Source organism: Pyrus communis, chromosome 5 (assembly GCF_963583255.1).
Source record: "Pyrus communis chromosome 5, drPyrComm1.1, whole genome shotgun sequence".
Classification (NCBI taxonomy): domain Eukaryota; kingdom Viridiplantae; phylum Streptophyta; class Magnoliopsida; order Rosales; family Rosaceae; genus Pyrus; species Pyrus communis.
The window spans coordinates 22,644,992-22,670,548 of NC_084807.1; the positions used below are offsets into that span (position 1 = coordinate 22,644,992).

Sequence of the window (25,557 nt, forward strand, 5' to 3'; positions counted from 1 at the left end):
AGGCGTTCCATCTCACATTTAGTGCGTCTAAAATGGGTGGAACGAGTTGTTCCACGGGACGAGTTTTGAGTGAATTTTCGTTCCAACTCACCACCCTGGAACGACTCGTTCCACATTCATGGAACACAAAATTATAACCTCTTCGTCTCCTTCTTCTTCCTCCTTGTTTCTATCCGAGGGCATCTTTGCTCCCGCTCTGTTCCGTTCCGTCCTGTCCTGTCCCGTCTCATCTCATTTCGTTCCGTCCCGTCCCGTCTACATACCAAACGATACCAGTGTTTTTTAGAATTCACTTGTATTTTTATTAAAAACTGATTCCAACATTTTCATCCAAAATGTTTTTACTCATTTTATAACGCTTCTGAATGAGCTCCAAAACTTAAAAATACACACACAGACACACATAGAAAAGAGAGAAGTTTGAGGGAAATGGCAAATGAGAGAGAGATAAAAAAATGTGAGTTTTTTTAATTTTTTATTTTTTCAATTAAAGATGTTATGATAGATTTGAAAAAAAAAATATTTGGTATGTGTAAAACTACATTATTATCCATATTTTATTTTGTGATAGAATATCAAATTGTTTTTCATTTTTTTTTTAGTCGACAAAAATAATTTTGTGAATAGGTAGCTTAGATTTTGATGAATGTTGACCTCACTTACATAGAACCATGCAATTGAATTTTATGTACGACTAGTCGCTTTGTAGTTTGTCAATTTTGCGTGACATCAAGCGCTGAATAATTGATAGTGAAAAGTTTGAATAATTTGTTCCTCAATAATTTTGTTACGAGAAATGTGTAGACCAAAAAGCACTTTACTTTTGTTAGCTGAGCTAAACACAAATATGCTCAGACATAAAGTTTTAGACTTTAACTTGTCTAGTAAAGTGGAGATTTGAGTGTCAAGATATTAAATTTTATGGTCACTAATTTATGATACAACTTAGAGAAAATGCAAATAACATGACATGTAAATTAGGAATACAACTAGACTTCAGTATTAAGAGAGAGAACCCTAGATAGCCATAGAGGGGGGTTTGCCAATGATAAGAAAGAGAATCGACTTAGAGAGGGTAGATGTAAGGTAATTGTTGTTAGAGTAAATGTAAAAATATAGAAAATAATCCAAATGATGACTTTGAGGTACGACTTGAATCATTTCCTTAAAGTTTTATTTGCCCCCACTCGAATGAGTTCGTTAAAGGGTTCTTGGCAAATCACTTACAGGATACAATAAAATATGAAATATTCGATTAGCAAAACCGAACTGTATTCCCTTAGAAATAACTAGAAAGAAATTGTATAAATGTGATGGAGAGAGAATAAAGAGCAAAGAAATTGTGTAGATAACAAAATTCTTAATTGTGTGTAAAACATTATGTCACAACAGGTATTTATAGAAATTAAAGCACTCATTCATTTTGGTTGAAGATATACAACTTTTATTAAGTGTGTTGACCCAAAAGACATGTCCAATTTCAGAAATTAATATTGACTGGTTGCATCCTTTTAATTTTACTCATACTGTTTGAGTATATTCTCATCTTTACCTAGCACAAGGCCTTTTGGGAGTTCACTGGCTTAGGGTTCCGTTGGAACTCCGAAGTTAAGCGAGTAGCGCGCGAGAGCAATCCCATGATGAGTGACCCACTGGGAAGTTCTTCTGTGAGTTCTTAGAAACAAAACCGTGAGGGTGTGTTGGGGCCCAAAGCGGACAATATCATGCTACGGTGGAGTTGGGCCGGGGAAGTGGTCCCGCCCGGGCGGGGATGTGACAATTTGGTATCAGAGGCTAACCCTGGTCCTGATGTGCTGACGAGGATGTCGGGCCCCTAAAGGGGGTGGATTGTGACATCTCACATCACCTAGGGGAGTGCTCCTTATATGTATATTCTCATCTCTACCTAGCACGAGACCTTTTGGGAGCTCACTGGCTTCGGGTTCCGTTGGAACTCCGAAGTTAAGCGAGTAGCGCGCGAGAGCAATCCCATGATGGGTAACCCACTGGGAAGTTCTCGTGTGAGTTCCTAGAAACAAAATCGTGAGGGTGTGCTAGGGGCCCAAAGCGGACAATATCGTGTTACGGTGGAGTTGGCCCGGGAAGTGATCCCGCCTGGGCCGGGATGTGACACCTAATTGGATCTAAGGCGAGCATGCGGTGCAAAGGTGAACATACACGTGAAATACGAGCCCTGACCCTGGGTGAGCACTAACACCAGGGTGCAACAATAATGAGCAGACTACATGCATAAATATAAACATGCCATAACCATTCAATAATCCTAGTCAACATAATAAACATACAAGTGCATCCCGTAGGATTATTTTGGCATTTCACAGCAATATAACATTTCTTATAATATATTTAATCATGGCATAACAGGCGTAATATCAATCTAAAAACAATAGTGGCATGATATGCATAAATCAATTCAAAGCATTTGTGGAAATTATAAGGTTTATATATATATATATATATATATATATATATATATATATATATATATATATATATATATATATATATATATATATATATATATATATATATACGAAAACAAAATGCACACTCACTGATACGTGGTCGGATCATAGCCTCCTAACCTCGCTTGACCTCATGCATCCTTAGGATAATTTTCACCTATATGTGAAATAACTAAACTAATAAATTAAATAGGACATATTAAAAAAGGCTAGGTAAATCTCCCATACTTCGCTCAAACGGAAGGTTTAATTATATGAAAATGATCTACACGAAGTCATAGATCCGTACGTGTCAAGCACTCGCCGGCTAGCCCAAGGCCACATGCGCCCTTACACGCAGGCCACACACCTGACAGAGACTAATGGACGTTAGGAATATTCCGTTAGAAGTGACGGAATATTTCGTTGAATAGTAACAATGTTACCTGACGTCGTTAGAATATTCTGTCAACTTTGACAGAATATTCTTCGTCTTCTCCGGTGAGCCTCACCGTCCGTCGCCGTCTAGTTCGCCAGAAACTGGGAAAAATTTCAAAGCTTTATATCTTCTTCATTTCTCAACCATTTTTTATGCACTTTATATGGAAATGAAGCCTATGAAGAGTAGAACAAGATTGTACCTTTCAAAAGTCCAAAAATGTATGGGAAATGGTTTGAAAAAGCCTCGAAAGGTTCGGCCTAAACTTCTACTCCTCGAACTCGCTTGTTTCGATGTCAACTCAATTCCAAACTTAGTCTAGAGACCCTAGGGAGTTGTGTAAAAGCTTCCCCACGTCCTAAAACCTTGTAACTCTGCCTGAAACTCATTGGAGGAAAACTTACTGAGTCAGACATTCTGAGTTAACTGTTCAAAACTGGATCATTTCACCATCGCCTGGTATGGCTGGGTTCATGGGTTCGAGAGGAGTACAATGGTGGAGTTTGTGAGCTCGATCTGAGAGATTTGGTGTTTGTTTAAGAAAGTTACAGAGAGAAGATAGGTTACGGGGTGAGAGAGAAAAGAGAGAGAGAATGTGTGTGTTCTTATTCGGGGAGAGGTGTGAGGAGTGGGTTCTCTGATTGGTGAGGGAATTGTGGAGAGATGTTGATTGGTGAAGAGTGACATAAGGGAAAAAGATTGGTTGTGAGGGTTTTAGGGCACACGAGACAATTTTTAAAAGAAGAAAATGATAAGGTTTTCAGATTTTGGTACAATAAGTCATACGCAAAAATCCGTCTCCTTATCAAAAACAGTGTTTCCAACACTAATAAATTAGCACACACGTATGCACAATTCTACCCGTTGTTAACATACTTTGAATAAGCGTAACTTTTTCGTTACAAATCCGCTTCAGATCTAATTCGCGCTTACGCGATCGTAACGACTAGCACTATTTAATTACGCTACTGGGAAAATAAAATAAGTGTTGAATACTACATCCACATCACATTGCCAACCAGGGCAGAAATGTCAATTTACACACTCGAGAAGAAATTACATAGAAAATTAGGGATGGGTCATCACATATATATATTATATTTATTATTGAAGTCTCTGGAAAGTGATCATCTCTGGATCTCTTCCACCAAAGCCTGCGGATCAAGTGATCTGGGCCCTTGAAATTTGATCCAACGACTAAAAACAGAGGGCATTTTTAAAAGTAATAATAATTTTAGCCGTTGAATCAAATTTCAAGAGCCCATATCACTTGATCCACGGGCTTTGGTGGAAGAGATCTGGAGAGGATTTCTTTCCGAAATCTCTAACAACTGCACACCAACTAATCATGTTTGTAGTTTGTACCAACTGATATAGGCGAGATTGGGATTGGTAGGAGCATTACCGGAGGTAGGCAGAGTGGTTGCAAGGATAACATTCAATCCGTCAACGAACTAAAATAAGTTATGGCCAACTAAGAAGGGTTTCATTTGACAAGTCCAAAGAAAATAGTTGGACTCTATGAGTTTAAGAAAGTGAGCAATATTGGACCCCAAGAAGATGAGCTATCAAAGGTAGAGGAAGAAGAGTCTTCAGATGAGCCAACAATAATGAGGAAGTTGTGGGGAAGACAACAAGAGGAAAGAAACTTGCTAGGGTTGGCAGTAGAGGGAAAAGAGCCGAAAGGGGAAAAAAATAGGGCTAGTATAATAACCTAAACGATCGATACCATATAAAAACTTTAAATCAATTATTAAAGGGAAGATTAATATAAAAAAAATTCTTAAAGGAAAGGAGAATATTAAAAATTTTTTTTTTTAAAGGAAATGAAACTCCAAATTCAAATCTCCTTTCCACACACAAATAGAGAAAATTAACAAAAAAATAAGGCTAGTAGCAGAGCGCAGGGGGCCGAGAGAGGAAAAAAATAGGGCCAGTATAATAACCTAAACGACTGATACCATATAAAAACTTTAAATCGATTCTTAAAGGGGAGATTAATAAAAAATAAAAAAAAGGGTAAATTACATAGTATCCCCTCAGATTTGAGATCTATTACAACCTCATATAACATCTTTAAAACATTTCAATTTCATACATTTACTTATCATTTTATTTCAATTTCATACATTCGTGAGAAAATCTGTTAAGTGATGACGTGGCAAATATAAGGTGCTGATAAGGCTGCCAACTTTGCATCAAGTAAATAAAAAATAATAATAAAGGATTAGTTATTTAAAAAACCATTTTTTAATAATTAAAAACTTTAAGAATGAAAAAGAGGATCTGGATTCTGGGGTAAAGGATTTTGGCCTTCTTCGTCCCCAATATCATCACCACAACCCGACGGAAAAAGAGGTCTTCGATGTCGTACTTGTCTGCTAACTACGCTTCCAATTACCACCACAACAACCTGAGATCTCACAACTCGCGTCGTAGCTTGGTCGATTACGTCACTCCGAGTTCGATCTCGACACGACTCAGCAGATCAAGAGGCTGATTTGGCAACAGGGCATCACCCATTTCAGCCTCAACGCCTCGATTTCGTTCGACGAGGTAGATGTGGACAACCCCCGTGCCTAGATGTTCCCGCGCTGAAGCTCTATGCAATTTGTGACTGACGAGGTCGCAACAGACTTGCCAAAGACAGTGATTGACGGCGAAAAGCCGTAGCGGTGCAAAAGGCTGCTGAAGCTGTCGTGGCGGCATCTTCTGCGATGAAAGAAGTCGATGAGGCGGGAGAAGATAAGGGAAATGATGCATAGTCGACAGAGACAGGTGCGGCATCGAGGACGGGAGAGCCGGTGAGGTTACCGTTGATGAAATTGTTGGAGACGGACTACCAGATGGGGATGGAGGCGGCGACGGAAGATTCTTGTTGCATACAAGCACAGAGCAGATGGGGATGGAATATAGGAGGACATGGGGTTATTGGGGATGGGTGAATGCGGCTGGGGATGGGGAAGACATGGGTTTTAGGGTTTTTTTTGTTTTTTTTTAATACTTTTTTTAATTAATTATTTTTAAATTCATAATTTTTTTTTTTTTGCCACATGTTATAAATGTGGCAGCCAACCACGTGACATAAATATGGCTGCTGCGTTAGCTCTTAACGGAACAATAGATGAAAAATTTAACAGAGATATTATTTTGAAATAAAATGGTACATGAGGTATGAAAGTGAAATGTTTTAAAGATATTGTATGAGGTTGTAATAAACCTCAAACATAAGGAAGTACTATGTAATTTACCCAAAAAAAAATAATAAGGAAAGGAGAATCCAAATTCGAATTCCTTTCCACACACAATTAGAGAAAATTAACAAAAAAATAGGGTTGGTAGCAGAGGGAAGAGGGCTGAGAGAGGATAAAAATAAAGCCAATATAATAACTTAAATGACTGATACCATATAAAAACTTTAAATCAATTCTTAAAGGGAGTCTTAACGAAACACTTATGTTACTGTTTATTTTTAACGTTAAGGATATTTTAACTCTAAAAAGTCATTCCTGATACTATTCACTCATAATACTTTTTTGTCATTTTGGTTAAAACTTAAAGTTTTATAGCCATTTTCGTTAATTTTCCTATCCTTTTAAAGGGAAGATTAATAAAGAAAATATTCTTAAAGGAAAAAAGAATATAAAAAAAAATATTCTTAAAGAAAATGAGAATCCAAATTCGAATCCCCTTTCCACGCACAATTAGAGAAAATTAACAAAAAATTATAGTGCTGCAAAATATAATAATCTCCCAAACTATTAACAGTAATTTAAAGTTACCCTCTGTATGCATTATTTGCAGCCACCAAAAGTGTAACCGCGGCAATAAGTTCGTTGATATTATGTCATAAATACAGCACTCACAGTGACAATAATTCCCTAACAAAACACTATCAGAGTCTATCATAGTATAAACAAAGAGGGAAGATAATTTAACCTCAAAGATTTCACCTTAATTAGATCATCATCCGAATTATCCTCACCACCAACTTTGGTTTTTTTCTCACAACATCATCAGATGGTCCAACTACTCCACTCTTCCGCTGCCAAAAACATCAAAGTTCTGATCCAACACTCAAAACCCTCAGTCCAATTCCTCTGAAAATTCCCCGAAAATCATGTCCTCCTTGTTCCTGATCCTGTTTATAATCTCCCATTCCCTCTGTGTTTTTGTTAATTCAGCCGGCGAAGTCAACGACTCTCTGACGTTGTTATGGCCGCTGCCGGCCGAGTTCACCTTCGGGAACAAGACCCTCTCCGTCGACCCGGCGCTCTCGCTGGTTGTTGGCGGGAACGGCGGCGGCTCCGGCATTCTGAAGTTGGGTTTTGATCGGTACAGAGAGATTGTATTCAAGAACAATCATGGGGTTTTAGCTTTGAATACACTGGGGGGAAGTAGACAGAGTTATGATATTAGTAAGCTGAGAATTGTGGTTGAATCGGCCGACGAAGATGTGAGTTGGGTTTTTGCTGAAATTTGTAATTTGTTTCTGTTTTTGGGGAAATGATTGTGGGTTTTGGTTTTTGATTGTGTGTTTTGTGTTTGTTTGTAGCTTCAACTTGGTGTGGATGAGAGCTATACTTTGTTTGTGGTGAACAATGATGGCAAATCGATTGTTGGTGAGGCGACGATCGAGGTAAATTGATGATTGGATGTTGCGGTTTTTCGATTATTTCGTGTTTGATGGCCATTTGAATCGGAAAAAGATGATAATTTGTTGAGCATTTGAAAGATTAAATGGTTAATGCTGCATTACCATGTCCCGAAAATCTTAAGCTTGAACGGGGACCAATGTATATAAAGCAGAACACATATTGCTGTCCCCGCTTGCATTGACTGCACTGCATGGAGTTAACAGACGACCAGGGTTTTGAACCGTGGAATTGGAACTCTTGTACCATGTTAGACCATTGTGTATTGCAGTTCTGTAGTATATCCTGTGGCTTTGACTAGTATAGGACGATAGGTTGCATTAAGATCATAATCAATTAATCATGACTTACATTTTAGATTAATTGAATACCAAAATAATGGTATGGTTGTGCTGTAGCTCCGCGGATGTTGATTTTTGTTCCCATTTTGGTTGCAGGCGAACACTGTGTATGGTGCTCTGCGGGCTTTGGAGGTATGTATGCTTTTTGCTAATTTCATTACGAATTAGGCATGTCCATGTACACGCTCAAGTACATAAACAAGTGTGTTTTCTTTCATTGTGAATTGGACATGTTCATGTACATAAATAAGAGTGTTGCCTTTCACTGTGAACTGGACTGCAACATGACTTCCAATAAGGAAAGCGAGGGAGTGGTAGTGAAAAGCTAATCCATTATCATCCAGTTAAAGGATAGAAGTAGAATCTGCACAGATGATAATCACATTTCCTCCCCATGCTCTCTTGCACTGTGGTGCACGAGGGGTCACTTAGCTGAACCTTTGTTGGGGTTGTAACTGCCAGTAAATGTTACTGGGGATACTGTTGATTGTCCTGCAATAAGAGTAAACAGATATGCATCCATTGCCATAACTTGTTCCTCTCACTGGTGTCTCCTTATGTCAGCTTAGCAATATCATTTCTTAGCTTCCATTCCTATAACATCGGAACTTTTTCTATGGTTAGATGGGTGTAATTACTGTACTTGAAGCCCTGAATAGCCGATGAGACCCACATGATAGGTGCTCAAGCTGTGCCATTTAGAAATGGTAGAATAATGTCATATGCTCCTCTGCTAAGTCTGGTGGTTGACAAAAAACTTGCTTGAATTGATACGATATATGATCTGTAGTGGTTGAGTTATAGAAAAACTAGAAGACATAGCTGGTCTGATAATTTGTATGCATGATAGGATGCTTAAAAATTCTCTCATTTTTTGTAAATAGGCATGGCTTTGTCTTGTTCGGTCTCTTCCTTATTCATTCTTCTCTTCTGCCATTGTCTAGACATTCAGCCAGTTGTGTACTTTTGATTATGGGAGTAAATCTGTACAAGTAAATAAGGCACCCTGGTACATAAAGGATAGTCCAAGGTTTGCATACCGAGGACTTTTGATTGGTAAGCCGCAATTTTTCATGTGAAAGAAGGATTTCTATGCAAAGTTCACGAATTAGTTTGTCCTATAATATTTCTGAGTGCCTATCCTGTTGACACTTTTCCAGATACATCAAGGCACTATTTACCAATTGAAGTGATTAAGCAAGTGATCCAGTCGATGTCGTATGCTAAACTTGTAAGATATGCTACTTGGAAGGATTTTTTACTTGTTTTACATCATCTGCTTCTCAAATTTTTTGTCATGTGATACTGATGTTGAGAATTACATTAAGTAGAATGTTCTTCATTGGCACGTCATAGATAGAGAGTCTTTTCCTTTAGAAGTACCTTCCTATCCAAAATTGTGGAATGGTGCGTACACAAAATGGGAGCGCTACACGGTTGAGGATGCAATTGAAATTGTCAAGTAAGGTTTCTTTACTGTAGATTATGCAATCCTCATTAACTTTTGAACTCTAAATGCTTTCAAGGAAAAAAAAAAGAAACCCTTTATCATGCTTATCTTATGTGCAGTTCTTGCTTTCTTATTGTTTCATATACTAATTTTGTGTTCTTTCCATATTTTGACGTGGTAATGTGAAGCTTTGCCAAAACAAGAGGTGCGCAGACAATCGTTGTTTCCTTACTGGGCCAGAAAACAAGCTTACATTCTTCATTATTCCATTTTGTTTATATAGCCTAGATGTGGGACATTATATTGCATAAGGGGTAAAAGGATTTTGCATATTTTACATGATCATTTTGGATGTTTTGTGGCAGGCATCAATGTTATGGCCGAAGTAGATGTCCCTGGTCATGCAGAGTCATGGTAAAAACCTTTCTTAATATCAACTGTTGTCCAGTAGCTTTTTTTTCTGATCTAGAATTAGATAGTTAATTAGCGTGGTCTCACCAAATGAAAGGACCTTACCTTACTTACCTATGATTTCTTCAGTAATTATTGCCTTACGGCTTTCTGTGAACTTTGGGAGAAGATGCTTCCCTTTCAATATTTTAGTCAATTTTTTTCTGTATAAAAGGGTAAACCTTTTCCTATGGAGGTCGATCTTGATTCTTGAATAACTCCTTCTGCTAAAGGTTAAAATGATTTTGAGAGAACGATAATGTGCGTACTTCATACCGCTATCTAGTTTCATCTTATGGAGAAAATTCTCTCATTTACTACTACTTGGTCTGGCTGATCTGAAGCTTTTTGTCTTTGGTAATTTATCTTTTTGCCTTTAGGCTTTACCACATGGTGTTCACTTTCTGGGAACTTAAAATTAGAATTAGCAAAAAGATTAGAACTTTCTACATTGCACTCTCCTTGAAGAATTATGCTTTTCAGTTATCTGTTGAAAACTACTTATTCTTGAAAGATCTACCTGTTCTTGATCCTCATGTGCAGGGGCACTGGGTATCCTGATCTTTGGCCTTCCCCTTCCTGCAGAGAGCCACTTGATGTTTCGAAGGACTTAAGTTTAGATGTGATTTCTGGAATTCTGACAGGTTAACCTCGTGATAACATCTCTGTGTGTGTGTGTGTGTGTGTGTGTGTGTAAGTACTTTGGAAAGTTTTGCCTTTATCTTGCATAAACCTATGAAAGTTTAATTTCTATTGTACAGATATGAGAAAGATTTTTCCCTTCGAGCTGTTCCACTTGGGCGGTGATGAAGTTAATACAAGTAAGTTAAAAGTGACATTTGTTCTAAGCTAAGTTTCTGCAATCATGTTGTTTACAAAGAACTAATATGAAGGGAACATATTGCTTTCTTCTTTTACAATCCATGAGTACAAGGGAATAAATAAGTTTAATTAAACAGAAACGAAACAATTATTGTTCATTATCCTTCCAAGAATTTGGAGTACAAAATGTTCATATCACCTACATTGAGATACTGTTACTTGTAAGTGGGCAGATGACGTTCTGCCTTTTGCAAAATATGATGGATATGTGAGAGAAGGGATTAATATTTCTAGGAACTCTAACGTAAACTTGTATGGCAATAAATTTTCAGTGTTAAGGCATTAGTGTTTTGGCTTTTAGAAACTACTTTGCTGTTACATTGGTTTCACCTTTAGGGCATTTGTTTTTGGGAAATGATTTCTGGCACACCTTTCTCCCCTTACTCACCCCTGTAATTATATGTCGTGTGCATAATCTCTCTCTCTCTCTCTCTCTCTCTCTCTCTCTCTCTCTCCCCATCCTTTTATACCATCTGATGTTATTTCAATATTGGCAGCTTGTTGGAACACCACCCAACATGTGAAGCAATGGTACGTACTTCGTTTGTCTTTATTCATCATCTTTCGGATCTTATAGGATTTGCATGTAACACTTGTACCTTTCAAACTATGATAACTTGAAATCACTACAAAATACTTTAACAACTTGACTTACAGTCACACAATCTTAAACTGGCTAAAGTTTCTATTGAGCATGTACTGATTTACTTACAACCATCATGCCAACCTCAGATGATTTGTTTAGCCATGATTGATTTGTGTTTGATATGTTTGTTGGACTTTATATCTGTAGGCTTGAAGAGCGGAACATGACTACTAAAGATGCATATCAGTATTTTGTTATTAAAGCACAAGAAATAGCAATTTCAAAGAATTGGACCCCGGTAAACTGGTATGTCCAAAATCATTTCATTGATTTGTTACCGTGGTTTGAAATTTGTTTTTTTTCTTTGCATTGACTTGCATGGAAAATTTGGGGGCAGTGTTTTTTTCTCACTCGTAAGTTTTTGCCAAAGGCAAATTTGAACCACATTATTGCTAGCCCATTGTGAGGCCTTAGCCTACCCCCTTCCTTTTTAGTATACATAATATCGTTAGTTCAAAAAAACAAAAAAAAAAAATTCTTGCTAGGATCTTCATCAGGTTAAAGTTATCAATCGTTGATTGTTAAATAAAGGGGTTAAAATCCAATGAGTGATCATTGTTCTTGTTTCTCAATACTGTAAGAATCATGTGACAGATGTAATTTTCTCTACGCAGGGAAGAAACCTTCAATACCTTCCCATCGAAGCTCAATCCCAAGACCGTAGTGCATAACTGGTGATTTTCTTCCCCATGCACATTTTCTGTGATGGCATCAAGCGAAGCACTAACCGTTTTAAGCACTTTCTAATTTTCTAAATCCAATAGGTTGGGCTCAGGGGTTTGTCCAAAGGCAGTTGCCAAAGGTTTCAGATGTATTTTCAGCAATCAGGGTGTTTGGTATCTTGACCATCTAGATGTCCCTTGGGATGTTACGTACAATGCTGATCCACTTGAAGGAATTACTGATATTTCTCAGCAAAAGCTTGTTATCGGAGGAGAAGTATGTATGTGGGGGGAGACAGCTGATACGTCAGATGTTCAGCAAACAATTTGGCCTCGAGCTGCAGCTGCTGCAGGTAAGTAGTGAAAGTTGTTACACCGTAGATTTCATTTGATGCCTATCTTACCATTTTTTTTAAATCTGATTTGAATCATTTGAAGACTGTCAAATTTGATTTAATGGCATTTCGTTTTCCTTGTAGAACGCTTGTGGAGCAGGAGGGAGGTAACATCTCATGGAAATAGTTATGCAACAGCACTATCTCGGCTACAATACTTTAGATGTCTCTTAAACAGACGTGGAGTTCAAGCTGCTCCAGTAACAAACTTCTTTGCTCGAAGTCCACCAACTTGGTCTGGATCATGCTACGATCAATAATACTTCCAATTGTTATGGGATAGTGCTATTCACACGCCAATTTTTACTTCCCCACACACTTGTTATTTGTTGGCCATTGATCTTCTTCAATTCATTCGATCTGACGGTCAAAAATTGAGAGGGACGTGTGAGAAGTAGAAATGAGTGTGTGGATAACACTACCCTTGTTATATTAAGTGATTTCACGAGTGGTAAGATTCCCTTCCAATGTTCTACTAATAAACGAACCGTTATAGAATGCAGTGTTTCTCTCGCTTGAACATGCATTGCCTATTTATTGCATGATAGCTATTGTTGTGGGTTTGATCAGCCAGATTTGAAGGTTTAGAATCACAAAATATGGTCATTGTATTTGGCAAAATATGTTGTCGTTGAGTATAAATTACTAATATGATTGAATTTCCTACCTCTTCCTGTCTAGCATTTCTGTGTTTTCGTGTGGTGACAGTCCGATCACGATGGCATTGGGTCGAATTCTGTCAGTCATATGATATCTGTGATGCATACCAAATTTTCATCACACGGGTTTCTGAAGGTCATATACCGAGCTTAAGAAATGTGTGAATTTTGGGGACTTTTTAGGTTCATGTCTTCATGATGTCGCTTTTGAATGTGAAAATTAGCAAAGCGTAGCAATCATCTGCATTTGGATCTCTCGTTTCCCACCTACAGAAAAACGTTCGTGAATCTACAGAAAAAGCCTAATATCCTCGCCACTAGGATATTGGATCACGTGCCAAAAAGTTTTAGGGCTTTTTGAATCTCTTGTTTCCCACTTGTAGAACAACGTTTGTGAACTTATGGCAATGTTTTCAATCATTACATTTGATGGTTGTGATTGATAAGATTATAATTGAGGTCGCCGATAATTTCTGAGAGCGAACGTGTTAGACACAATAATTGTTATTCAAAATAAGCCCAAGCCCAATTTATTATAAGTTCATAAAAAATAACAATCACATACGTGCAATTTAATTGGATTAATCTAGTTCAGGCCCGAGCCAACAAACATAGCTCTATCGACTACTCTCATTCCTCATGTCGTTTTTTATATTAAAAGAAAAAAAGTGGTCAACTATTCACAACAATTGTTAGGCACCCGAGTCCCACATAAATAAAACAACTTATAATAATGCATACACGCGTGAACGACTGATACTAACACAACTTTTTGAATAATCGTTTCTAAACAGATCATTTTGAAATGTGCAATTTCAATTTGGTGGGTAACAATGGCTTTCAAACTTCGACCCATACTTTGAATCGAACTTTTATGATATTACCAAATACCAATGAAATAATGAAAGTCGTTTCCATTCTAACTTGGAAGGCAAGGATTTGATTATCTGAATCTTACACTAGTCAGTTATATGTTGATAGTGCACTGGTCAAGATTCAAACACTACCAATTTTGGGAGTTTTGTTTTTGACTACCAATAACCAATTCTTTTGGACCAACCAATTACCAATTTTAGAATTTTAAATCTTCACCATAAAAATATAACCAAAACAAGAAGAAAAACACAAAATAAAATATGGAATCGTCATTGATTAATTAATAATTGTAACATGAAGATCTCATTATATATTGTACGTTGTGGGAGATGATCGTGATTCAGTTGGTTAAAAATACTCACCGTGCACTCGATTTTTAAATTCGACTTCCTCCTTGTATCATTTCATGCACTCAAACTCCCGAGTTCAATTTTCTCTTTCAATTGGTTAAGAATATTCACTTAGTACTCGGCTTTCGAATGCGATTTCCTCAAATTGTTTGCATCATTCCTCCACCTTGAGCTCCCGCATTCAAGTTTCTCCTTAAGTTGGTTAAGAATATTTTCATTGCATCCAAATTTCGAGTTCATTTCTCCCTTCACATACTATTTATGTTATTTATGCACCCGAGTTTCCGAGTTCAATTTTCCCCTCCCACACTAGTATCAACAAATATTGTATGGTGTTCTCAAAAACGGATATTATAATTTAGACGGGTAATGGGTGTACATTGGGTGGGTATAAAAAATGGGTCTGTCAGTCTCCCTGAAACAGTTAAATAAACAAAACAAGCAAGCAAATTGAAACCCACTGCCTTTTGCCCCTACTGTGAATCCTTCTTCTTCCCCCTTTTCCCTCCTGTGCTTTTGCCTCCCTCTCTCTCCTCCTCTCCTTCTCTAACTCTTCACTCCCAAGGCTTCTCACTCCTCCACGGCTCTGCTCTGCTGCTTCTCCTCTCTGACATCTCTCAATCCGTAAGTCTCAAATCCAATCTCTATCTCTTAAGTTTTGCATCACATAGAACCCTAGAAACTCAGAAATTGCATCGTTTTCTATTCGTTTTGATTCAATTTCTTCTTCCCGACGAAAAACTCAGGATTCTGCTTGGGATTGGGATTTCCATTCTACTTGACGAATTTTACCGGCGAAAATTCTCTGTATTTTTGGCGCCTTATTGATATGATTTACCGCTAATTATACGTGGAAATTTTGATTTGGTGGTGATTAATAAGATTAGTACGATTTTGTGTTCTTCTTCTTCAGAGTCTGTTTGTAGCTGATGCTTGATCTGATAGGGTTTGGATTCCTGGCATTCTTGTAAATCAAAACCCCACGCTATTCTTCGGAGCGTACTGAAGCTAAATGAAATTGAACTAGGAGGTTTTTCGGATTTCTGGGGTTTTTTCACTAAGAATTTCAATTGGGCATGGTGAGTAAGGAGGATGCCTCCGCTACTTCACGGCCACCGGCCCAGCTTTCGAGCTCTCGGAAGATGTTCTGGCGCTCAGCGTCGTGGTCTGCTTCACGGACCAACCCTGAGACTGAGGAAAGAGACATAGCAGATCCAAATGTCATTGTAGGAAACAGTGTCCAAAACCATCGTAGGTTTCCTGTACCCTTAACCCCTCGGTCCCAGCAGAATAGCAAGGTTAAGTCTGGTTTGCCCCCCTTGCAATTGCCCATCGCTCGGCGTAGCTTAGATGAGTGGCCCAAGGCAGGTTCAGACGATATTGGTGAGTGGCCACAACCTCCTACCCCGAGTGGCAGAAGTGGTGGGGAGAGGTTGAAGCTTGATTTGTCAACGATTCAGCGAAACCCTGAAAAGAATTGTGGACTTGTGAGGAGGGATAAGATTGCTTTCTTTGATAAAGAGTGTTCCAAAGTGGCTGAACACATTTATCTTGGCGGAGATGCTGTTGCAAGGGACAGGGACATACTTAAGCAGAATGGGATCACACATGTTCTGAATTGTGTGGGTTTTGTTTGTCCCGAGTATTTCAAGGCGGATTTTGTGTATAGAACTCTATGGTTGCAAGATAGTCCGACTGAAGATATTACAAGTATTCTATATGATGTTTTTGATTACTTTGAAGATGTGAGGGAACAAGGTGGAAGAGTTTTGGTTCATTGTTGTCAAGGTGTGTCTCGGTCCACATCATTGGTGATTGCGTATCATATGTGGAGGGAAGGACAGAGTTTTGATGATGCATTTCAATATGTGAAGGCAGCAAGAGGTATTGCTGATCCAAATATGGGTTTTGCTTGTCAGTTATTGCAGTGCCAAAAGAGGGTCCATGCTTTCCCTCTTAGCCCAAGTTCACTATTGCGGGTGTACAGAATTGCCCCCCATTCACCATATGATCCTTTGCATCTTGTTCCAAAAATGTTGAATGATCCTTCGCTGTCTGCCCTGGATTCTAGAGGTGCATTTATTGTTCATATACCTTCTGCCATATATGTTTGGATTGGTAAGAATTGTGAGGCCATCATGGAAAACGATGCAAGAGGGGCAGTTTGTCAGATCGTTCGGTATGAGAAAGTGCAAGGTCCAATAACAATAATCAAGGAAGGGGAAGAACCAGCTTATTTTTGGGATGCTTTTTCAAACATTTTACCTTTGATGGATAGGTCTGGCAATGAAGGGGAGGCTGGGGAGTCAATAGTTAAGATTCGCCCGGGTGAAAGGAAATCAGACATATATAATATTGATTTTGAAATTTTCCAGAAAGCTATTAGTGGTGGTATTGTACCTCCATTTGCATCCTCAGAGAACGAACTCGAAACCCATCTTCCTGCTAGAGAGAGCAGCTGGAGTGCCCTCAGGCGTAAGTTTGCCTCTGGCAATATGAAGGACTTTGTGTCAGCACCCAGGATATCCCTCTCCAGGGTCTATTCAGATTCTAGGATATTAGTTCATTCAGCTAAAAATTCGTCATCACCTTTATCAGCGTCCTCTTCATCTTCATCATCCTCTTCTTCTTCACCTCCATATCTTTCACCAGATTCCATCTCTTCTGAATCAAGCACTAATTCAAAGTACTTTTCAGAATCCTCTACGGATTCCCCATCTGCAGCTTCATGCTCTCTTCCAGTATCTTCAATGTTGTCAGATGATTCTGACATGTCTCTCCTCTCAGCTAAACCATCAGATCAGCCCATGTCTAACACTCTAGAAAATGTTGTTTCCAGTTGTAGTTCACAGCCCTATTCTAGATCAATCTCATTACCATCTAAAAAAATTTCTTCGTCGCTTGCAGAGCGCAGAGGTAGTTTGTCTCTTAAATTACCTGTAATGAGTGATGAGATGAGGCTGATGAGTACTACGTCAAAATTTCTTCCCAGTAAAGAAGATGGTGTTAGGATAAACAACAATACTTGTTCTGTAGGCCATGTAGATAATATTGACAATGCTGTAGAGTCGAAGGATGATGTTCAAAATGAAGGGGGAGATTCAACACATCAATGCAACAAATCCCCGCATTGGGGAGATAGCATTGGCTTATGCCAGAAGGAAGCTTCTTTCATTAAACATTCCACTAAGGCTTGGAACCCTTTGGGTGAAGGTACAGAATTCTCTGCCTCAAAGGAGATTGTGGAAAGTTGTCCAGCGCAATGCAATTTTATGCAACCTTTTGTGTGCCACTGGCCCAGTTTAGAGAAGATAGCAGCATTTGGTGTGAGAGAATTAGATTCTAAAGCTGCTTACACTATTTTCTCACCAAACACAGGCTTTGAAAAAAGTGAAGACAGGGTTTTGTACCTCTGGGTGGGGAAATTTTTCGACAATGATAAGTTTTCCATTCAATTAGATAGTGGCAGAGAGAGAACTGATGTAGAAAAGACTGACTGGGATCAAGTTGGTTTTCATGTTCTTATCCAAATGGGTCTGCCAAAGGATACAATCATTAAGGTATGAAATATAAATGTGTTTTACCTCTACTTTTATGTGATTTCATCTATTTTTTGGTGCTTGTGTCTTTAGGATTAATGTGGCTTCTTGTAAATTTGGTATGTTTGCTATAAGATTTCTGTTGCCATCTACTGTATGCATCCTTACTATTTTGTGTCTCAGGGGCTTTGACTTTTGATAGTGAGTTACATGACAACTGTTAGGTTTTTCTTTCTCTTTTAAATATGATTTTTCAGCATGGTTCAATTGCAGTTTCTTACATTTTGCATTAGGTCGTCTCTTTTTAGGTTTAAGTTAAGATCCTTTCTCTGCTGTAATCTGATTTTCAAACATGGTTTCATTCTTTCGCTTTTTATGCTTTAACATAATCTACGCTCAACCAAAAGATCTATGGTGCTCTTATTGTCTTTGACTTTCTTTTGATTATTAGCCTGATGTCATTAGTTCATTACTCAGCAGTGACCAATTATATTTCTTCGATAATCCGTTCATTTTTGGCTCATTTTGGGTCTAATGTCTTTATTCGATTTGCTTGTGTTCATTCATTCAAAGTATTATTTTCTGTTGGATTAAAGCCTGTGAATGCATGCACTTGTGAATTGTTGTGAAAACTATGATGTTTCTAACTGTGAACACTGATTGCTGTATGAACAGATTGTTAAAGAAAATGAAGAACCAGTGGAGTTTCTTGAATTATTGAGCCGGTTGTAGTGCCAGTGCAATTAAGGAGAGAATCTTTATAGTCCTCTTGCCCAATTCAATTTTCTGTTTCTCCAGCTGACTTAATTTGCAGTCCAACATTTTCCAGGCATCGGTATAACACCGGTGGCTAAAACATTAAGGTAATGAAGTAGTTGGTTACCATTATTCTCCTTCATATCTAAGACACGCTAGTCAACTATTTTTCCAGTACCCCAATTGGGATAGTAGCTTCGTCTAGAAGGCTTTGTGTCGCATGTCACTAGTGAACCAACCATGCACTAAATACAAGGGCACGCACGGTTAGGCCACTTCACTTGATTTTATTCCACCTGCATTTAGAAATGTTTGTGTATGCACATTTTCCGTTTGAAGTTGCTGAATCACTTACTAAATAGAATGAAACCCTATTTGCAATTATCTTGGGGCAGCTGCAGTAGTTGTCCCTCAAAGAGTCTATTAATGCCCATTTCTTGAAAAATCTCCCACGGGGAGTGAACTTTGATTGGATGCTAGCTTCTGCTACTGCTAGATCAAAACGGAAACAAAACTAAAGGAAGATTTTGCATGTTTGGCATAAACAAAACTAATAGAAAAAAAGTTGATAACCAACGGAGAAATCCAAACATATGAAAAAGGCTCCATTTCAAAGTACTTTGTGATATTTTCTTGATGCCATATTCCGTCGATCCAAGTGAAGGTGAAGTTTTTATAATATAAGAGTTGTGTGTAGCTGGGTCCGTAGGAATTCCAGATAAGGACTGTTGAATGTTGTTTTCGTTTACAAGTGTTTACTTTTCTGGTTTCTTTTTGTAATTCCGAATACTGACATGGAATGCTGTGTGCAGGACGCCGCTCTCTCTACACTTAACCGCCTTGTTGCTAATCTCGACTGGTTGTACAGTGACTTAACACCCGCCCGCCGCCCGGTAACTCATAATCAGATTTTTCTTGTATATTCACTACTACAAGGATCAAATCCTGAATGCCTTCAACGGCAAACTAGCAATTTAACGTTCCATTCGACATGCTCTCTCTCTCTCTCTCTCTCTCCAAAGAAAGAAATAGTTGTAAGTTGTAACCATTTGATTCTGCTTCAGTATATATTTTTCTGGAATAAAAGATAGAGCCAACTTAACTACTTGAACTCGTCATTCCTCGAACAAAATAGAGGTTCTGTGTTGCTAAACCTCACCTTCTAAAGCAGCTTAAGGACGCATACAAACACTTTGTGTTTGGAATAAGTAAAATTCTAAGCCGTTAGATTGAAAGAAGACTGAGACGATTGATTAATAATTTGTCTAGATATTATTATGATTTTAATAATCATGATGTTATCTGAGGAATTATTGAAAATTATTTCTAAAGTGCAAAGATAATTAAGGAGTCCAAAAGATTGAAATGTTATCGGATCAAAAGATCGAAGATAAGGCTCAGTTTGGATTTTATCCTAATGCATGTTTTTTGGGTTGGCAAATGGATATTAATTGGCAGAAAGATTAATGCATGCGTGGAGGAAGAGTTGAAATGAAGGAGGACTTCTCTCTTTGTTTATGATGTTCTGCTTGGGGTATACCACATCAGGAGAAGCCACAAGTGAAGAGTCGTGCATAGTAATAACTGGCGTCAGGATAGCATCAAATCCGTTTGGATTAGGTCACGGCATGATAATTCACTATTATTATGCATGGCACCTAGATTGGACCATTAGTTTGGATTGCCTCCAAATAATGGTAGGCGTTGATTGGGTTTAATGCAATTGCATGCATCATATCCACTGGAGCTGCATTATCATTTTTTTTTTTAAATCCAAATTGATGGGATTTCATGCATTATCATATCCCAAAAAAGTAGGAGTGCCTACATGAGGGATTATCTAATATTCTTAGGAATATTACTTCTGCACGCGAGATACTCATGGCAAGCAACAAGCAATGAAGCATACTGGCACTATAAATACAGATGCAATGGCAACGGCCACTCCATTCAACATACAATTGCCCTGCGCAAACATCTTGAGATTTTTTTTTTTTTTTCCGCCGACACATCTTCAGTTTGGATAAACAGTACTGTGAAGGCAACCGGCGAACATCTTTAGTTTGGATAAACAACATTGTTGTCGTAGAATCAGCCGACCGAGGAGCACCTTCAGTTTGGATAAACAGCACTGCGCTATGGCCGATGATCTACAGATCCAACCCCTAACCCATAACTTCCTTGTCAGCTTAATCACATCAATCCATGAAGTTATGGGTCAGATCTGTAGATCATTAGTGATGGATTATAATGGATGCTCAAATACCCTCCTTCAACCCCAGCAGTTGCTGTTATTACTTATGAAGCTAATTGGACATGGTACGTCCTGTCGTCCATGGGATCATTGCAGTCTCAGGCATGCATTTCCAACCTCCTCACCATTGTAATTTTTTTCTTCATATTGTTATACATGCATGTTGTATATGTAAAGTGGTTTTCTTTTCAATGGAATAATCTGATTCGAAGTCAGTTTCCGAATATCGTTTCTCAGCAACGACAAAGTACGGTTTTAAGGATCGACATAAATCGAATGTGGCTGGAGCAGCACATACTTGTTTACTTCTGGTGATGCTTCTCATTAAGCGAATAAAGGTGGCGAGACAGATTTTGTATGGAGCCCACATCTAGATTGTGGAGATGCCCAATGTTCAAGGCCAGGAATCCAAACATGGTATCAAACCATATTTTTTCAGCTTCTGCAAGGATCATCTTGTTAGCATTTTTGTCAACGAATAGTTTGATGTTGCACCCAAAAGGGTAAGCTTTGAGTCGAATGCAGCTGATGCTTGCTCCACAACTTGGGCTGAAACATCATGAACACAAAATTGAAACATAAACATGAAGGAAGCACGAAGATTGGCTATTGCATAATGAATATAAACATGAACACAGAGAAATCAAGCTGTTGCATTGTAATTTTGTTTCTACAAGCAGTAGTGGAGATCAGGACAAAATTCCGCAAAAGCACATAAAATACAAACTTAAACGCAAAAGTTACATCATTGTATTTTCTTGAGATTTTGATTGACAAAAAGAGTTCTATTAATAGATTATAATTTTTTTTTTACTTTTTAATTTCTTTATAGTTAAACACATTTTGTGTGGGCTCCATCTAGTGCAATATTACTAAAGGAGTTTTAACGAAACACTCCTAGAATTGTTCACTTTTAACATTAACGACATTTTTACTCTAAAAAGTCACGCATGATACTATTCACTTACAACACATATTTGTCATTTTGGTTAAAACTTAAAGTTTTCAAGCCATTTTCATTAGTTTTCCTTATTACTAAATCATATGATGAAACAAAAGTATATTATCAGAAGTCGCTTATGAGCTCTTATTACAAAAATTATGTGGAATAATTGGGAATTCTTGGCATTATCTCGTCTATGTTGCAGTCAATATTTGAAGTTTAGTTTTGGTGAGATATATCTTCTCATTAAACCTTGGTGAACCCTAGGTTACTTTGCTGGAGCTAAAAACCAAATCATAATCTAGCAATATCATAGTTGTGTTTGCACTCTATCCTCGTTTCTTAATTTCGTTAGGGATGAGTTTATGATGACTATTTTGGAGTGTGAACAAACTCCCCTAATTTATTATCGAAGAGACACAGCATTTGATCAACGAAGGGTTAACTGTCTAGATATTCTTGTAACTCAAATGTTGGACACATTAATGCTACGATAGGAGTTGGAATTGCTCAAGCATCCTTAATCCTTAATGAAGCAAAGCTTAGTTCTTCTCTCTTGTCCTCGCTTGTTTTTGAAAGAGGTCATGGCGTCCTCAACACCCTTCTTAAGGGTTCTAAAGTGTATGTGTGTTTGTCACAACATCCCGTCATTGCATTAAACCCGAAGGAACTCGAAGTTAAGAGGGCTTGGCTTCCCTAATGATTTTGTGTTTGGAGTGTCTACTGCAGCAGCACAGATAGAAGGATCAGCAAAATCAGCAGGAACAGGACCAAGTGCTTGGGACACGTTTGTTAACAATTCCATGTAAACCTTCTCCTAGCACATGCTACTGTCTCTAGGCTCTACAGAAACAAGTACCAGAAAACACAAGGTGGACAAATTGTAGTATGTCTTGTAGGACAATATGTCGAGCCCTTTTCGGACTCAGCAGAAGACAAAGCTGCATCAATGAGAAATTTGGACTTTGAACTTGTATGGTATGGAGCCATTAGTATATGGTATATGGAGTCGTTAACAAAAATTAAAAAAAAAAGCTTTCCAGTTTGCTTCCTTCTGAACTTCACACATCTATCATAAAACGGGGAGGTGAACAAGCAAAAGTCTAGTTTCTTTTGTTGAGAGTATCAAGTCCACGTCAGGGAGAAGAGGGACCTTGCATGTGCTTATAAGTAGTTGAGCTAGTTGATAGAGATTTTACCACGTGCAAAAGTAGGGATAAAAACACTTAAAAATACTTGCAAGAGAACATGGTAGTTGTAGTATAAACGGCTCAATCAAGATCGTTTTCCGCAGGGATTATTTAAAACAATTTATCAAAAACCCTAATCTTAGTTAACTATTTGAAAGTAAAGATTGAAAAAAATAGATTTTGAATGTAAAAGTAATAAAAACGAATTTTAATAAAAGTAATTTAGGGAAAGCAACTAATAACCAATTAGAAAAGAAACAAATCAAAGAGAAAAGGTTTTGAGAAACAAATTTGGAAAAACACTAGAGTTCCGCCATCCCCTTAACAATCCTATGTAGATGTACTAATTACTTATGAAACACTCATGCAACTTTGAAGGTTAGGTTTTCCTTATGAATATTCTACTTGTGGCATTCAAGTTAGAACATATATCAAACATGCAATCCGTTTGTGGCATTCAGATCAAATATAAACATGCATGACTCATTATGCTTTGTAAAAACCTTTTGAAAAACCATGCAACCCCTACGACATGGCATTCGCCCTAGGTGAAATTACAACTATCAATCACAAGAAGCAATACCCAATTCCTTGGTGGCATTCTGACTGAATTGCGTCTAATTACTTATCTAAACATGCTAATGGTTGTGAATCATTAAGACACAAAGACAGTTTCAAGCAATGATTAATAATTCAAAGTATGCATGCATAATATCATAAGCAATTAAATAAAAACTACATATTCATGCTAAAGCTCAAGGTTTCGCCTAACAAAAGAAAATTAGCTGCGCATACTCATAATTAAAATTAAAAGAATTATATTAAACTAGAAAAAGAATGAAAACACCTTGTAGAATAAAGTCTGAAAATCTCTAAAGCTTTAGCCAAATCCCTCTTCTCAAATCATGTGTCTGTAGAAAGAAACCCTAAGTTTTCCAAAAGGCTTATTTATACTCTAATTAAAATCCTCCTAATGAAAGGTCTTCAAATAAGACTAGGAAACTAAATAAATTGAAATAAAATAGGAAACATAATCCTAAATTGATTTGGTAAATTCGCCTAGAAATCTGTACAGCCACGTTCTGGATCCAAATCAGCTCCAAAACTGGCCCAACACAGCTGGATTTGAAGCTTGGACTATTCTGAACACTTCTCCAGAAGGCTACGAACCCATCTAAGGTCATCTTGGGCCCCAAAAACGCAATTCAAACCCAGAAATGTCACTTTCCAGCAACACACACTGCTCCTTTATTTAATCTTCAGAAAATAACCGTTTGGTAGAAAAATCCAAAATTTTGACACAAACAAGCCAAGAAACACACAAACGTCCTCCAATTTGAATCACTTCAAAATTCGTTCGTTTGATCATATTTTACTCTAGAGGAAGTTGAACGTCCTGTATTGAAAATATAAAGCAAAGTATCAAAATTCTACAAAAATAATTACCAAATTATACTAAGATTAGGGTAAAATATATTATATAATATTGACTCATCACTACTCCCTATATTGCAATTAGTTTTTGATGGAATCTCAATTTTCTAGTGTGATTTTGAGAATGAACGTCAAGCTTTGAAAACAAATAGTTCTGGTAACCCTGTGCCTTCTTGTCCATAATCGAGGTCCTTCAGTTCTGAATCTTCTGATCAAATCAAATGAGTCATTTATTAATTAACACTCCGCCATCGTAACCGTTTCGTTTTGAAAAAGCCGTGCATGCATCAGCTTGAAGTTGAAATGGTTTAATTCCAAAGCCTATAAATTGATGGGTCTGTCTGAGGCTTAGAAAGTATATCGCATGCCTTTATATATCCTCCTCTACCGTCCTTATATTGCATCAATGGCAACCACCAGTGTGGGTTTGAAGCTTTTGGTCGATACAAAGGGTCACAAGGTTCTGTTTGCTGAAGCGACGAAGAAAGTTGTAGATTTTCTTTTCACTCTCTTGTCTTTGCCTGTTGCCACTGTCATTAGGCTTCTCTCGAAGAATGACATGGTTGGTTGCTTGGGCCAACTTTGTGAGAGTGTTGAAAATCTTTGTGGTACATACTTGCAACCCAATTTTGATAATGACGCCCTTCTCAAACCCAATGGCACAGTTGCTGGTGCTAATATCTTTCATTTAACTGACCAGCAGCAATGACTGTAATCCAAAACAGTTCTACATTTGTACCGGTTGCAATCGCTGTATTTGTCATGTGTCTGAACAACATGTCCACAGTGCTCACATGGGGTTTTTTGTAATTATAGAGCCATTTCCACCCTGTGACTTATGTTGCTCCGCAAGCACGTACTAGTACTAATGCAGCAACAACGTTGTCCGGTGAGGGAGGGTATGTGAAGGGTGTTGTGACTTATATGATTTTAGACTATATTTGCAGATTATATGATGTAACGGTTAATAGTTGGATTTATTTTTTAAATTTTAAAAAGAAAATCAATATACCGCTATATTATGTGTTATACAAAATAAAATTCAATTGGACAGTGTCTCTAGCATCACCCATTTCTTTCTCTTCACTTTTTTTTAGTTTTTTTTTTTTTTCCTTCCTATCAACTACTTTTCTTTAGTCATGTCATATTTTATTCTTTTGTAAATGATTAC

The 25,557-nt window shown here is 37.7% G+C and overlaps 2 protein-coding genes across 3 annotated transcripts; both read left to right on the forward strand.

Annotated features, from left to right (window-relative positions):
• The first annotated feature begins 6,794 nt into the window (after window positions 1-6,794).
• LOC137733874 (beta-hexosaminidase 1-like) lies at window positions 6,795-13,053 on the forward strand. Its single transcript, XM_068473076.1, has 15 exons — window positions 6,795-7,360; window positions 7,460-7,543; window positions 7,997-8,032; window positions 8,845-8,956; window positions 9,061-9,131; window positions 9,232-9,362; window positions 9,539-9,555; window positions 9,716-9,764; window positions 10,344-10,444; window positions 10,562-10,621; window positions 11,180-11,213; window positions 11,476-11,574; window positions 11,943-12,002; window positions 12,093-12,343; window positions 12,470-13,053. Exons 1-15 carry the CDS (start codon window positions 7,025-7,027, stop codon window positions 12,643-12,645), a joined length of 1,617 nt encoding a protein of 538 aa, XP_068329177.1. The 5' UTR covers window positions 6,795-7,024; the 3' UTR covers window positions 12,646-13,053.
• Window positions 13,054-14,685: 1,632 nt separating this feature from the next.
• LOC137734604 (protein-tyrosine-phosphatase MKP1-like) lies at window positions 14,686-19,657 on the forward strand. Of its 2 annotated transcripts, XM_068473843.1 has the most exons (4): window positions 14,686-14,894; window positions 15,184-17,830; window positions 18,485-18,672; window positions 19,378-19,657. In XM_068473843.1, the coding sequence occupies exons 2-3, from the start codon at window positions 15,347-15,349 to the stop codon at window positions 18,539-18,541; spliced, it is 2,541 nt and encodes an 846-aa protein (XP_068329944.1). In that variant the 5' UTR covers window positions 14,686-14,894; window positions 15,184-15,346; the 3' UTR covers window positions 18,542-18,672; window positions 19,378-19,657. The 2 variants fall into 2 exon arrangements, with proteins under 2 accessions (XP_068329944.1, XP_068329945.1); XM_068473844.1 differs by lacking the exon at window positions 14,686-14,894 and having other exon boundaries at window positions 14,905-17,830.
• Window positions 19,658-25,557: the final 5,900 nt, after the last annotated feature.

Coding starts and splice junctions, on each gene's coding strand:
- LOC137733874 (XM_068473076.1), top strand. CDS start 7,025: ATGTCCTCCTTGTTCCTGATCCTGTTTATAATCTCCCATTCCCTCTGT. Junction 9,765..10,343: donor CCTGGTCATGCAGAGTCATG/GTAAAAACCTTT, acceptor CCTCATGTGCAG/GGGCACTGGGTATCCTGATC. Junction 11,214..11,475: donor ACCCAACATGTGAAGCAATG/GTACGTACTTCG, acceptor TTATATCTGTAG/GCTTGAAGAGCGGAACATGA.
- LOC137734604 (XM_068473843.1), top strand. CDS start 15,347: ATGGTGAGTAAGGAGGATGCCTCCGCTACTTCACGGCCACCGGCCCAG. Junction 17,831..18,484: donor CAAAGGATACAATCATTAAG/GTATGAAATATA, acceptor CTGTATGAACAG/ATTGTTAAAGAAAATGAAGA.